This window comes from Ochlerotatus camptorhynchus, unplaced genomic scaffold (genome assembly GCF_037179485.1).
Source record: "Ochlerotatus camptorhynchus isolate MF236.1 unplaced genomic scaffold, CSIRO-AGI_Acam_v1.1 ptg000094l, whole genome shotgun sequence".
NCBI classification, from domain to species: domain Eukaryota; kingdom Metazoa; phylum Arthropoda; class Insecta; order Diptera; family Culicidae; genus Ochlerotatus; species Ochlerotatus camptorhynchus.
The window spans coordinates 1,642,566-1,657,798 of record NW_027040584.1 but is presented as its reverse complement, the minus strand read 5'-3'; the positions used below and the strand labels follow the sequence as shown (position 1 = coordinate 1,657,798).

The following is a 15,233-nucleotide window of genomic DNA, read 5'->3' as shown; positions in this document are numbered from 1 at the left end:
TAAGGAATTATGTTTGTTGTGCACAGCAAATTTATTTATACGAATGGGATTTGCCTCCTCCTCATTTTGATAAAAAATAAAACACATCTCTAGTTAATTGGCAAGGCCAACTCTGTTGATAACAATTTTTAATAACCGTGTACAATAATTGACAGCTGTAAAATCTATAATGCAGTGCTGCCAGTTGTTCTCGATTAGCTCATACATATTTTCAAACGTAGAATTCAGACAAATTTTAACGCGTTCTCCTTTTCTTTTGTTTTCCTTTACCCAGCGAACGAATCAAACCCACAGCCAAAATGTTTAGGAATCACCTAGCGATGATTGGCATGAACGAAACGCCCAACAAAAAAGCCAAATTCTGGCAATCATACATCAGATCACTGAAAGGTAAGCAACGAATTAAAAAAGGCTCGAATTCAAACCGAAAAACATTAACCTTGCAACCCTCTCTCCCACACACACACAGGATCCGATGATATCCGTGCACATGACACACCAACCTGGCGGAACCGGCCGATCCTGCTGTACAACGAGCTGGATACCGCGTCCGGTCGTGTTCAGTCGCCCGGATACCACTACCAGCCAGTGCACCGGGAGACGTACGGCTACTCGCCACGGCCAATCTACGACCACCAGTACCCACGCCAACGCCGGGCAGGTAGGATTTTTTCTTAGATCGACGGATCGAACGGGTTGGCTAATCTTCCCCCAAATGCTTGTTTCTTTTCGCTCTCAATTCGCAGCAAGCGTAGGCAGACTGGCCGATGCCGAGAAAGCCTGGAACGACCATCTGGATCGGATGAGAGATATCGACCGCAGGTAAGGGATTTCTGTTGCAGTTGAGGGTGCGGTTGTAGATTTTTTCCAGTACAGGTCCAGGCAATCCGGCATGGATAGCTACGTTCGATGGACGTTGCCGGATTGGGACCTTCGATTTGAATTACATCGGCGCCAATTGAATCTTACTGAGGTCAGTTTGGCATCGTACAGCGACTTTGGTACCGATTCCTATTGTTTCGGATTGGAGCTTTCAACTGAAATTTAGCTGTGAAAAGTATTAAAATTTCCTCAACAGGAACTGGCATTTTGGGCTTTATGTTTTTTGCGAAGTTTCCTTTTTTCGAGAGGGCGAATCTATCTGCTATGCAGGAAAGATTTTGTTTTGGTGTGATTAGCTGCGCGCACGCTGAGTAGATAGAATGAAGATGCAAGTAGATGCTAGAAATTATGGAAGATTTTTCGAGCCGCTAGATTTCAGACAAGAAATACGTAATTTCTAATGTGAAAAGTCCAACGAATCGATTGGCAGCTTTCCCTTCATAATCGCCCAGAATTTTTCTGTTGGACAAAGTTCTGACGAGTTTGGCGAATTTGCCTCCTTTTGGTACAAAAACAACATCTTCGTACCACTCCATCACCCGTTTCACGTAATGGCACGATGCCAGATCCGGTTAAAACAGAGTGTCACCTTTGTGAGACCGGAGGAAGGACAGCAGGCGCTTTTGGAGGTATTCTTCTTTATATTTGATAGATATTTGGCCGTTGATGGTGCCGGTCGTTATGTGCGGCTTGCTGAATTTGCCGCACCCACAGATCGCCTGCCACACTAAGTACTTCCTGACAAATTTGTCGACCTTCTTCTTACGGAATTTCTCCGGAACATCCAGGCGGGACTTGCCGACGAAAAACTTCAGATCGGGGATCTGCTTGGCGTCCACTTTAATGTCTCGTCGTTCATTACGATGCATTCGTCGTCCATTACGATGCATTTTGGCGCACCAACCACTCGCGGTACAGCTTCTTGGCGCGGGATTTGGCCACCGTATGCTGTTTATCGGTTCGGTTAGGCACCTTCCTTACCTTGAAGACATGAAGTCCGGCCCGCTTCATTGTCTGTTGAACGAACCAGACGGAAGAAATGACCTTCTTGGCCACGTCCCAAATCGAAAGGTTCGAATTGCGCTTGAAGTAATCCCTCACCTTCTTTGCGTTAACGCCTTTCTTCCGCTGCCAGCTCACCGCTGGGTCGATCGTATCCAGACGGGACACGGTCGAATTGTCGATTCCAAACTGTTTCGCGATCCACCGGTGGGACTGGCCTGGATTTTCCACGACCGCTCCCATATATTTTGTCGAAGCACTTTTAGCTTGGAAGTCGTGTCGATAACCACTTGACAGATTGTGACGAGATTTTTCACCTGTAAATATTGCACTCTAAACTAGTTTTACTCAAAATTTGATAAATTTTTACTTATGCAATAAAAAGTTATGCATTTTTTCGAGTACAATCTATTATTCCCCCACTAATCCGACAAATTCATGGCCGGACTATCCGGGTTTGACTCGCTAATCCGACTGTCAAATCCATACAAAAAAAAATCAAAACAGCAACAACAAAATTAAATATCCACCAACAGGTCTGTGCCGAGGGGGACGAAAGTAGGCCATGCTACATTTCATTGAACAGATTAAAATAAAATTTGCATAATAATTAAGATTGTTTGGATAAATTCGATTCATAAACAATAATAACACGCGCCTGCCGATATCATCCGATTTCATCAACTATTCATCGATTATCTTGGATGAGTCAAAATTATCTATCCGTTTAATCAAATAAGTTTTAGAGTGTTTATGTTTCTGTCAGTTTCTTGATCGCGCCTAGTGCATCCGCTGTGTGATACTTTTAAAGCCGGTGCCGGTGGCGTAGTGGTAAGCGTGACTGCTCTCTCACCCCAATGGGTCTGGGTGCAATCCTAGCCGAGTTCGGTGGGATTTTAAAGCCGTTGGTTCCGGCCCATGTGTGTTGAATGGGGTGCGATAACCTACGCAAGTGTGGAAACTGCCTTCCTGCACATTCGTCAATGGATGGCAATCGATGTCCGTCGGTGATTAGCACTAGATTGCACGGCGAATGAGAACAACCTAAATTTGAGTTTAGTTCACTCATAATCGCCAAAAGTGCAGAAACTCAGCGATGAGTAAATTTGCCTCATGTTTTCCCAGGTTTTTCCAGGATTTTCCAGGGAAAAATTCCCGAATTTAAGAAAAGTAAAGATTCGATTCACTCAGTCTATTGGTACTACTCCGAGACTGAATAAAATTTTCATCAATTTCTTCATTTTCCGGCAAATTTTTTAGGTTTTCCACAGAAAAACCATGGTACAAATTTACTCATCGCTGAGTTCCTGCACTTTTGGCGATTATGAGTGAACTAAACTCAAACTTGGGTTGTTCTCATTCGCCGTGTGTACAACAGAGGCCGATGTTAAATAAAGGAAAGAAGATGAAAGAGTAGGAAGATACTTTTAAATATTTGACTAATTGGCGTTGACGGCGACTCTGTAGCTCTTTACTCCAATGGTAAAATCCATAAGCAAACGTCAGACTGTGCATGAAACATGGCGGACTTCGTACTATCCTTTCACTCCACTGAAAATTCCCATAAGAAACTGTCAATCTTTGCTAGAAGAAACGATTTTTCAACGGTGCCGTCAACGCCAATGGAAACAAATAATAACAACATTACCGATAGTTTAATTGGACCTATTCAAATACTGCAGTGAATTGATCACACATGCGAACTTCGGTCGCGGTAATCTGCCGGAATATGAGAGAAAACATCTTGGAATCTCCCAGAGCCACTCCCCAGTTGACAACCCATCAGCAGCAGAAGCCTAATTCCGGCACTCCTCTTATACCGCTCCCAACCGTCAATTGCCCTCGTATGATCCAGAATCTCCTAACCGGGAAACTCGTTTGCTCTTGCAATCACCTCAGCCTTCAACCCGGAACACCTGCAAACTGTGATCTATTATCAACGTTCTAATCCCTCTTCTCTTCGCCTTCCTCCCTCCAAAATTTCAAAAGGAAGAAGAATACAACCTACCCAATCAAAGCTGAACAATCTTTGGTTTCCCATCAAATAATCTCGCCAGCGCCAGAATGAACCCTCCTCGGTGTTCTCGATTGCATAATTCTGATCCGTTCAAGTACCGTAAACCTGCTGCTGCACAGTCAGACATCAGTTGCATCTATTCGTGAGAGATCGGTGATCTCGAAGTACCCATCCCCATCGATCTGTGACAATATCCTCCTCAATATCTCAGTTCGGCACTGAGTATCTATAAGGGCCAATGTCGCAAATGTAAACAATGGCTACTTTCCTTAATTCAAAGTCTATCCATGTAAGCCACCAATTCGATCGGATACGGGACTCTCTCTCTCTCTACAAAATAATCGTGGTAGTTTGTATGGACGAGTTTTCATCCTCGACAAATTCGCGGAAGAAGTAATTGTATACGTTTGCAAAACTGGCCCTTATGAAAGAACAGTAGAGAGTTGTTAGTTTGTTGTTATAAAGGTTTTTGATGTTTATTCGGCGTACAATTTTAATGGATGGAGTGCGAGCAAGAGGGAAGCAGATTGGGAAAACAAACCCAGAGTTGATAATAGAAGAGTTACGCAGACTGAAACCAAAATCTACCTATCGGACCATCGTCAACACGCTTTCCGGCCAGGGCATGGCACTAACACATATTTTAGGACGCTCGGTCAGGCGCTCCACGCTGCAATGGAAAATAATCAGCATGTGGAGTTGGCAACGCTGGACATCTCGAAAGCGTGCAACCGGGTTTGGACGCCAGATGTCATCAAACAACTAGCAGATTGGGGCTTGAAAGGCCACATCCTACATTTTGTTAAGAAATTCCTAACCCACCGGACCTTCCAGGTTATAATCGGCAACTACCGATCGAACGCGTTCCGCGAAGAGACGGAACATGAATGGAGTCTTCAGCAACCTGCCAGCGGAGATCTTCATCTTTGTTTACGTGGATGACATTGTACTAATGGCCGTCAAAAGAACAATTAAAGCAATCCGTATCAAGTTAAACCAAGTCGAAAAATATAGTCACCGATGGAGCATCGATGCCGGTTTCGAGCTGTCGGCGGAGAAGAGCGCTTTCGCGCACATCTGCTCTTACAACCACCGATCTCTGACGTCACCGATCACCATCGGATCTCAGGCCGTACCGCAACATAAATCTGTTGAGATTCTGGTAGTTCGTATTGACCGCAGCCTCTCATTCGTACCCCATTTCGATGAAGATGAAGATCTAAATGTCGGTCGAGGTTAAACCTCATTCGCTCGATCGCCAGACGCCACCCAGACAGCAATCGAAACCTTCGGATCCGGATTTCCAACGCCGTCATCGACGCACGACTCACCTACGGGATTGAATTAACCTGTATGTCCAGAACAACCCTCATCGAGAAACTCAATCCTGTATATCAAAGAGCAATCCGAATCACCTCTGGCCTTCTCCCGTCAACCCCGGGTTTAGCAGCATGCGTCGAAGGAGGTGTCCTCCCCTTCAACCGTCTCACGTTTCTGGAAAAAAAAACTACTGGCTCGAGTCCACGGTCCACTGGTGTGGAGCCAGGGGTTGGAATCTACCCAAAATTTCTATCGATTCGACAATTAAGAATAATTTTAAAGCTGGTGCTAAAACACATGGACCACATACACCGTCGATATAAAAACCACACGATCCGCTATTCCGATGGTTCTGTCGCACAAGGTAGAACCGGAATTGGGATATCTGGTCGCGAAATAAGTATACGACACAGTCTTCCCGACCAGTGCAATATTTTCTCTGCTAAGGCAGCTGCAGCCTACGTCGCCATCACCACGCCGTCTATAAACCCATCGTGCTTCTTCACGGATTCAGCCAGCGTTGTAGCCGCCCTCGACGCCGAGTACCCCACACACCCGGCCATCATCCAGTCCGCTCCACCCAACACCACCGTTGCCTGGATACCAGTGATGGGCAACTGAACCAACCGGTGCGCACCGTGTGCTGGTTCGTGTTCAAAAAATACTCCTGTGTTTATGTAAGCGTGTACCCTGGTTCGGTTGAGTTTTAGTGTACCAGTGTGTTCTAAATCAAAACCGTGTGCCGGTTTTCGAGTTGATGTTCAGAACCGCAGCTTGAAAACCGAAAACCGGTGTGCTAGAATTTGGGTTTTGGTACACGAGATATAAACCGTGTGCAGGGTTCAATTATATGTTACCAAAACCGGGTATACCGTTCTTGGTTCGGAACATTGGCAAGAATTAAATAACAGTGCTCCCAAAAAGGTGAGTAAAATATTTGTACCAAGCGACAGTTATTAATTCAATTGCCAAATATTTTGATAGACAATATTGGTAGCGAAGGAACTAGAAATCATTTTGAAGTCTGACAAATACCCTTCGATATGGGTATTTTTGGAGTCCGCGTGACGCCTATAGTCTGGAAATCGATAACCGATACCTTCTGAAATCCAGAAGGCGGCATCCTGTTGCAGATAAACTGAGAAATCCTGTCAAATACCCTTCGATATGGGTATTTCTGGAATCTGGGTGTCGTATAAATACCGGAAATCAATGTCTGACTCCATTTTGAAATCCAAGATGGCGGCTTACGGTTGTAGGAAATCTGGGAATCGGGATGACATATATAGACCGGATATCAATGTCAGACACCATCTTGAAATCCAATATGGCGGCTTCTGGGTATAGAAAAACTGGAAAATAATGTCAAATATCCTTCAATATGGGTATTTTTGGAATCGGGATGACATATAAAGACCAGAAATCAATTTCTGACACCATCTTGAAATTCAAGATGGCGGCTTCCGGTTGTAGTAAAACTGGGAAATACTAGTAAATACCCTTCAATATGGGTATTTTTGGAATCGTGATGACGTATAAAGACCGGAAATCAATGTCTGACACCATCTTGAAATTCAAGATGGCGGCTTCCGGTTGTAGTGAAACTGGGAAAGACTAGCAAATTCCCTTCAATATGGGTCAAATACCCTACAATTTAGGTATTTTCGGAACCAAGAAGACGTGTAGATGTCGAAAATGAATGTCCGTTGCCGTTTTGGAATCTAATATGGTGGCCATTGGGTTAAAAAAAGTGGCAAAAACCCTACAATATGGGTATTTTTGAAATAGGGACGACGTGTAGATGCCGAAAATTGATGTCCGAAGCCATTATGGAATCCCCGATGCCGACGATATCGTATAATATTTTACACTTTTTCTAAAACAGGTGGTCACCATCTTGCATTCAAAAATGGCGTTGTACATCGATATTCGGCCTACACGCGTCATTTCCGAGGTGATAATACCCATATTGTAGGGTATTTCACAAGTTTTTAAAAGCCAATGCCTGCCATCTTGGAATCCAATAAGATGTTGGACATCGATTTTCAGCCTCTATACGTCGTCTCCTACACACTTAGATTTTTTTTTGACGATATTAGCACCATCGAGTAGTTCAGCATTTTATTTTCCTGGATCTCAGTGAAAACTTGCCGAGATTGAGTTAAACTAACAAACAGAAATTTCTCGGTAAAAAATCTAAACGCTTATCCGAAAATACCTATATTGTAGGGTATTTGACACATTTTGAAAACAATGGCTTCCAACTTGGGTTCCAAAATTGCGTCGGACATCGATTTTCGGCATCTACCGGTCACCCCGGAAAATACCCATATTGTAGAATATTTCCCACTTTTTATGAATACGGAAGCCACCATCAAATTTAGGCTTCTGGATATCATCCCGATTAAAAAAAAAATACCAAAAATGATGGGTATTTAACAATATTTCCCAATTTTTAGTAAATTACAAGCTGCCATCTAGGATTTCAAAATGGTGTCCGATATAAACTTCCGGCCTCTAGACATCATCCTGATTCCTAAAATACCCATATTGATGATTACATATTTGCTATCAAACATGCCTATTCTAAACATAACCTGTTCGGAGTACTCCGAACACTATCCGGAGGGAAAAATAATCGATAATATCCAAGTTAAAATTATCCGGCTAATTTTATCGTGAATATTATCCGGAGGAAAAAAATGTGCGTAGAGATACACTACGTTTATTTATATCCACTGGATAGGTCTATCCAGATAATTATATTAACAATGCCTATCTGGATAATTTTGAAGCCTACATGTTTTTAAAAAACTTTTATTTTGGATAATCTGTATTGCCCATTTTGCACCAAAGAACACCCTTGCGCTAAAAATTATCCCTCAATTTTGAATCAATAGAACTTTGATAATTTTAACTTTTATTTTTTAGAGCATGAATTTTGTGGAAATATTTTTACCGCAGCGAAATCCGCAATAATTAATCTTATTACATTTATAGGAATTGTTTACACTGAATTTTTTAAAACATGTGATACCAGTGACTTGGTTGTGGGATGCATGCACAGCAAAAAATAAATTTTAATATTGCATCCAAGAGTTGTCAGTGTATGTAGTCTACTTAGCTTGACGAAATAAATAAATAAATAAATAAATAAATAAATAAATAAATAAATAAATAAATAAATAAATGAATAGAATGCACTTCAATCATGTAGAAAATTTCATGTAATTTTTATGGCCACAAAAATAAACAAATGCAGTAAAAGCAGCGTAATGTCAGTTCATGTACTGTATTAATAAAAATTTTGTCCTTTTCAGCAACTAATATAACATCATATTTTCGCCATGATTGAAGTGCATTCCCTTTGAAGTGATATTAAAATATTTTTTTTTGCTGTGTGGGACACTAGAGATTAAAAAAAAGTGGGAATGCCCTCAACATAACTGGAACTGGAATTTAAATTGTTGCTGCTCAAATATTAAGAGGTAATCAAACCTAATGAAGGAAGAATTCTTGTTACTGAAATCGGTTTTAAGCCAATAGGACATAGTGTACGTTATGTATGAACTCTTCAACTGTAACTAGCAGTCCGTGGTATGTCTTGAAGTAGACTCTTTAAATGAAGCTTCAAATTAAATTCCGCTGTTTCATTAGAGAATCTGGTTTAGTTATGTTCCAGTTCCCTTTATGTTAGGTGAGTTCCAGTTCCAGGTATGCTAGTTGAGACCATTAACATTTGTTAGAAAACCTCTAGTACTACCTGCATTCCACAACCAAGTCGCTGGTATCACATGTTGTTCAGAATTCAATGTATACAATTCCCTAAATTAGATTTATTACATATTACCGAATATAAACGTTATTTAAAAACTTGTTTCATAAAATGTAGTTGGCACTTTAATGAACCGGAAGTCACTATTTTTGATTCCAAAATGGTGCCAATAATCGATTTCCGGCCTGTACACGTTGTTCCCGTTCCGAATATATCTTGTTGTAGGGTATTCGAAATTTCATCACAAACCGGAAGTCACCATCTTCGATTCTAAAATGACATCAAACATCGATTTACGGCCTCTACAAGTCGATCTCGTACCTACATTGTAAGGTATTTGATAGTTTTTCACAAACTGGAATTCACCATCTTGATTTCAAAATGGTGTTGTTAATTGATTTCCATCCTCTACGACGTTTCCGTTTCGAAAAGAACCATATTGTAGGGTATTCGTCAGTTTTTCACAAACCAGAAGCCAAGATGGTGATTCCAAAATTACGTCAATCATCGTTCTTGTTCCGAAAATATCCATATTGAAGGATATTTGGCATTATTTACCACTTTTTCTATAAAGGGAAGCCACCATCTTGGATTTAAAAATGGCGTCAGACATTGATTTCCGGTATTTATACGTTATCCTGATTCCAAAAATACCCATATTGAAGGATATTTGGCATTATTTCCCAGTTTTAATCTAACCAGAAGCCGCCATCTTGGATTTCAAAATGGCGTCAGACATTGATTTCCGGTCTCAAGACGTCATCATGATTCCAAAAATAGACATATTGGAGGATATTTGGCTTTATATCCCAGCTTTCCTACAATCGGAAGCCGCCATCTTGGATTTCAAAATGGCGTCAGACATTGATTTCCGGTATTTATACGTCATCCTGATTTCAAAAATACCCATAGTGAAGGATATTTGGCTTTATATCCCAGTTTTTCTACAACCGGAAGCCGCCATCTTGGATATCAAAATGGCGTCAGACATTGATTTCTGGTATATATAAGTCATTCTGATTCCAAAAATACCCATATTGAATGATATTTGGCATTATTTCCCAGTTTTAATATAACCGGAAACCACCATCTTGGATTTCAAAATGGCGGCAGACATTGATTTTCGGTCTCAAGACGTCACCCTGATTCCGGAAATACCCATTTTGAAAGGTATTTGACAGGTGTTTAAAGGTGTTTAAATTTTTTTCTATAACCGGAAGCCGCTATCTTGGATTTCAAGGTGGCATTGGTTGACGATTTCCGATCTCCACGTCACACCGATTCTGGAAATACCCACATTGCGTAATACATCATTTGAATTCACAGTTTTTCTGTATTCAAAACCGCTATTTCGACTTGACACTGCATAATATTATTCATCAAATACAATTTCTGTTTAGTTATCTGCCATCACTGGCAATTTTGAATAATGCGCACCACGCACATAAACACACAACAGTACCGGATCGGTTCTTGAATTCAAAACATCATCCTTGTGAACACAGAACACCGGTACTGGAAAATCAGAACCGCACCGTGTGCAGCGAACTGGTGAACACGGTGCGGTGTTACTTGCAGCTACCAAACCGAACCGACAGCAGCACCATACACTCGGTACAACAGATCAGTACATTGGTTATGCTTTAGAAAACCGTACCGGTGCTGTACCGGTGTTTTGCCCATCACTGCTGGATACCTGGCCACTTCGGCATCCAGGGTAACGTTGAAGCCTCTTCTGGTCGACTAATGAACAAACTGACAAGCAAAGTTCCAGGTCCAGACTTAATAAATTGGCTGTTAAAAATTACATGGGAGAACTGGAGCAAGGACTGGTTAGGCAGAAGAGATCTTTTTATCCATAAGATAAAAGGAGAGACGCACCGATGGGACCTACCTGACCACCGTTCTCAAGTGGTGGTGTCTAGGCTGAGGTGAGGACACACTCGAATGTCGCACAACATTGCTGGGAATGGCGAATTCCATCGACGTTGCCCAATATGCCAGATCCACCAATCGGTGGAGCACATGATATGCCACTGCCCACAATACCAAGGAGCCAGAGACCTATAATGCCCTCAGCAAGGACCCCAGTCGTTCCGCGTAAAAAGACAGCATTACTTAAGTTTTCTACTTTAAGAAACTCCTCTCAGGAGCCCTCAATCCCTTTTTAGAAGTGTCCCCTATGGACACTCCTCAATTTTTCAACTTTGTGACTTGGGGAACCCCCTTCAGAGGTTCCTGGAGACGAACCAGCGTTCGGCTGAAAGTCTTCTTAATAAAGATAACTAACTAACTATCTAACTATCTACCTATCGAACTGTCAAACCGTCTACCTATCGAGCATAGTAGACAAACTGACTCTGTTGCGTGGGAAATATTGTTATCGAAACTAGAGGAAACTTTCATAACCCAGGTGAAGTCATCCGAGCTGTAAACAAAAACAAAGATTGCCAAAATGAAAAAAAGCCCATTGATCTACATCAGTGTTGCAAGCTTCACTCTGCGTAACTCTTCTATTATCAACTCTGAACAAACCATCAATTATAGAGTAACATTTGAAATGGGCCTATGTCCAACACGTAAATAAACCGGAAAATGAATTTTAAATTTTTCCGCCGCTATTCTATACATATTTAAGAAAATTGAAGTATTTTAAGCATTTATATTGTTCACAATAACAATAGTAACTGTATCTCTGCATACAGCATCCAAAATATGTGAAAAACCTTTCAAAAATATATGAAAAACGATAACAATTTAATTTAATAAATTAATAGGCCTTTTTGTGAATCTTTCAATGGATAGGCCCTTTTTGTTAAGCCATTGTGCTTGTCATCAGAAATGGTACGCCCTATGCTAAGCCTTTTCGCAATGTCAAATAAATTCAAAACAAATCATCGGCCCTGCCTCAAGCAGTAAGGCCTAGCTTTGGTTTAAAAATTTTCAATCATCGGCCCTTCTACGTCACTAGGCCTCTCAATAAAATGAAATAAATGAATTGTTGGCCGTTGTAGCGTGCGGGCCTATTAATGAATTGAAAAATTTCGTAGATCCGCCGTTTCGACAATCGAGTTATATTTAATGATTTTTCTTGATTATGCGGAACTTTCCTACATGATAAGTAGCTATTGAGCGGTGCTAATAAATGGTATCAAAACCCGATTTGTTTACGTTTTTGGACATAGACATGAAATGGTTCAAATGTTACTCGAGAATTCTTCCCTGTGTGCTAAAGATATATCGACAGTGAGCATGCATAAGGGCGAATACGCGATGATCGATTCTCTTCATCGATTTTCTCTTTGCATTGCAACAGCTAAGTGAAACAATATTCTAGAATTTGTTCAATGCAGAGTAGTAACAGGTTGTATTGGCTATCAAAAGCAACAACAAACGCACCGAGAAACGTTAAATCTAGCGAGTTATTAACCAAAGAGAAAATCGACGAAGAGAATCGATCATCGCGTATTCGCCCTTATGCATGCTCACTGTCGATATCTCTATAGAGAAAGACGATTAAACGTCAAAAGAGTCTATGGTAATCTGTCATGAAATAGTTAGAGATGTGAACCGATATGTTGGAGATGTGATCGATAAAAAACTATAGTATATTGAATAAAGATTTAAACGCGATTATATCGGATAAAACCGATTTTCATGGATATTAAACAGTTCAACAGTTTTTTTTAGAAAATTTGAATAAATGTGGGACTTTCGTCCCCCTCGGTCTGTACCATAAATAAGGAGAAACAGACAGCATGTTCACAGCCAGGCATGGAAAATCATTTGCATTCATTTCGTGCATTCATTTACATTCATTTGCCTCTAATTTTTTCTTCAACTAATAACAAAACCTACAAAAGCTCTATACATCATTTTGCGGAATGCTGCTGATGAAAAAAGTTAGAGGCAAATGAATGTAAATGAATGTATGAAATGAATTCAAATGATTTTCCATGCCTGTTCACAGCACAAATCTGAAAATTGACAGCACAATGTATTCAAACACTTGTTTATACTTTTTAATCCAGCAATTTTTGGATTAACGGGGTCTGGATTATCGAGTCGTCGGAATAGCGGATGTACGATACTACTAATATTAAAGGGCATTAATTCCATCGAACCAATCCGAAAACTGCTGAAATTCAAAAGGAAGACAATAGCTTTTAGCGTGAAACAACGATTCCAGCAAAAAAACCCGGCGATATTTACCAAACAAAACTTGAGTAACGATACTGTGTACCTTCTACTTTCAGCGTTTTTGCCGCTCTGAAGAAAATTTTTGCTCGGTAAATAGCTTCTTGATTGAGTTACTTGTTTTCTAAAAAGTTACTTCAACCCCCCTAGTTCGTACCGACATGAACGCCCATTCTCATTCTGCATTGATTCTTCCATCAGGCTATTGAAAGCCCCAAGCTACACCCCACAGCAGAATTACTTTCAATATGCATCAGTGTGATTTCGAACCAAACAACAACAACAACAACAACGAACAACAGTAAATCACTCCGTAATCAAACAAGAGCACATCTCTCTCAGTCAGTTCAACAGTCTTATGGAAAAGTGACCAAACAATCAAACTATTCAAACTCAGCATCGTTTCCCCCCGTTTCCTTCAGTTTAATTTTGCATTCCAATCAAGCTGCAGATTGTATAATAAACTTTCTTCTCTTACGCGTCCATTCTCCATCCGCAGATACCCATCCCGTTACGGACTGTACCTGCGGGACAAACCGAGCCAGGTTGTGCTGCCACAGGAGCTCGAGTACGAACCAGACACAAAGCCATTCTACTCACTGCATTAGGATCACTTACAAATACATTAAAAACCATGTAGAGAAGCTGTGTAAACAGTAGCAAACATAACCTATTCAACAAAAAAAAAACAACCAAAAAAAAATCGATTACTGCAACTGATATAAAACTTATATGAGAACCCAGAAACAGGAAATTTTCCGGTAGAGGACGAAAATGTTTATTATTTTTTTATTAAATAATTCTTAAGTGAAGAAACAAGTGTAACATATTACTTAAAAAAAAGGTAAAACAAACGGTGAAAAAGTTTTCTATTAACCAGTTTATTAAACGTTCAGAAGAAATAACTCAAAAACAGGAAAGAGAAAAAGAAAAGCGAACATGTAAAACAGTATAAACAAAAAGGGTATTAACGTGAAAAGAAAACTGTCGACGAAAAAAATCGACAAACCAAAAAAAACTATCGAACCTTTCGATTAATTTCAACACACACACACAAACAAACACACCCACACATACTCACATTGTATTAAACTGCAACGGAGAAACAAAAACAAAAAAGTCAACGATCCAAGCGAAACCGTTCCGAGCGAAGCGACGGCCAGGACAGATCCAACATCGCGGAGCAGAAGGCGCCCTTATCCGCGATGGCGGGGACTCACTCGGGAAATGTGACTGATGTCAAACAAACAAACAATTCACCACATGTCCTGCAGGTACGATTGAACTAAAAGCTCAAAGAGCCACGCACAATGGCATCCGGATCGGATCCGTTTCGGCAAATCTACGACAGAAATGGCTGTCACTTTGCCGGAACGTATCACATCCGGAAGCCATTGTGCGCGGTCGTTCGCACATCACTTGCATCTCTCGAGGTTCTGTGCACCGTCCAAGGTTGTTGATATAGCATCGAGTACCTACCGTCTTAGAGGGCAGATAATCGCCAACGAACGTCTCGTCGGCGTCGGACAAGTATTTGTTCATCGAATATTTAGTTGAAGCATGTCAGGAAAGGTATATATGTATATACATAAGCCGGAAGGAAAAACGGAATTGAATTAAAGTGCTCTTATTTCGAGTGTTGAAAATACGCGGTGACAGTTGATGTGCTTTCATTTAGAAACGGAAGAAAGTCATTTTTGTGGAATGTGTTTAATTTTCAGCTTTCATAAAATGGTCGGTCAAGTATTTGGGGGAAGTTTTTAGGTGCTTTGTAAACAGTGGTGTGTCTGTTTGTCCGAGATTGTTGAGATTGTCGCGAATTTAGTGTTTAGATTTAAATGGTATGGCTGGCCCGATTTACCCCGGCGGGACAGCTACGAGCAGGGTACTCCCCCCAAATACGTTCGGATATGGATGGATTGGTAGGAAAATAGAAAAAAAAAATGTTAATTCAAGATGTCTATTCTAACCTGACACATTTCCCTTCTTATCCTCACTGTCCTCGGTGTCACTCGGTGGCGGCGACGGTTGCGGTTTTGC

At 40.9% G+C, this 15,233-nt stretch overlaps 1 protein-coding gene across 3 annotated transcripts in view; it reads left to right on the top strand.

The window, feature by feature from the left end:
• Nucleotides 1-14,311, top strand: part of LOC135698774 (uncharacterized) — a 38,276-nt gene extending 23,965 nt beyond the window's left edge. For 2 of the 3 annotated variants that reach the window (XM_065218910.1, XM_065218911.1), the window contains exons 2-6: nucleotides 275-390; nucleotides 470-661; nucleotides 747-822; nucleotides 13,253-13,285; nucleotides 13,693-14,311. In XM_065218910.1, the coding sequence (XP_065074982.1) occupies nucleotides 300-390; nucleotides 470-661; nucleotides 747-822; nucleotides 13,253-13,285; nucleotides 13,693-13,801 (501 nt within the window). In that variant the 5' untranslated portion in view covers nucleotides 275-299 and the 3' untranslated portion in view covers nucleotides 13,802-14,311. The remainder of the gene's footprint in view (nucleotides 1-274; nucleotides 391-469; nucleotides 662-746; nucleotides 823-13,252; nucleotides 13,286-13,692) is intronic. The other variant, XM_065218912.1, reaches the window with a different exon arrangement.
• The last annotated feature ends 922 nt before the right edge of the window (nucleotides 14,312-15,233 follow it).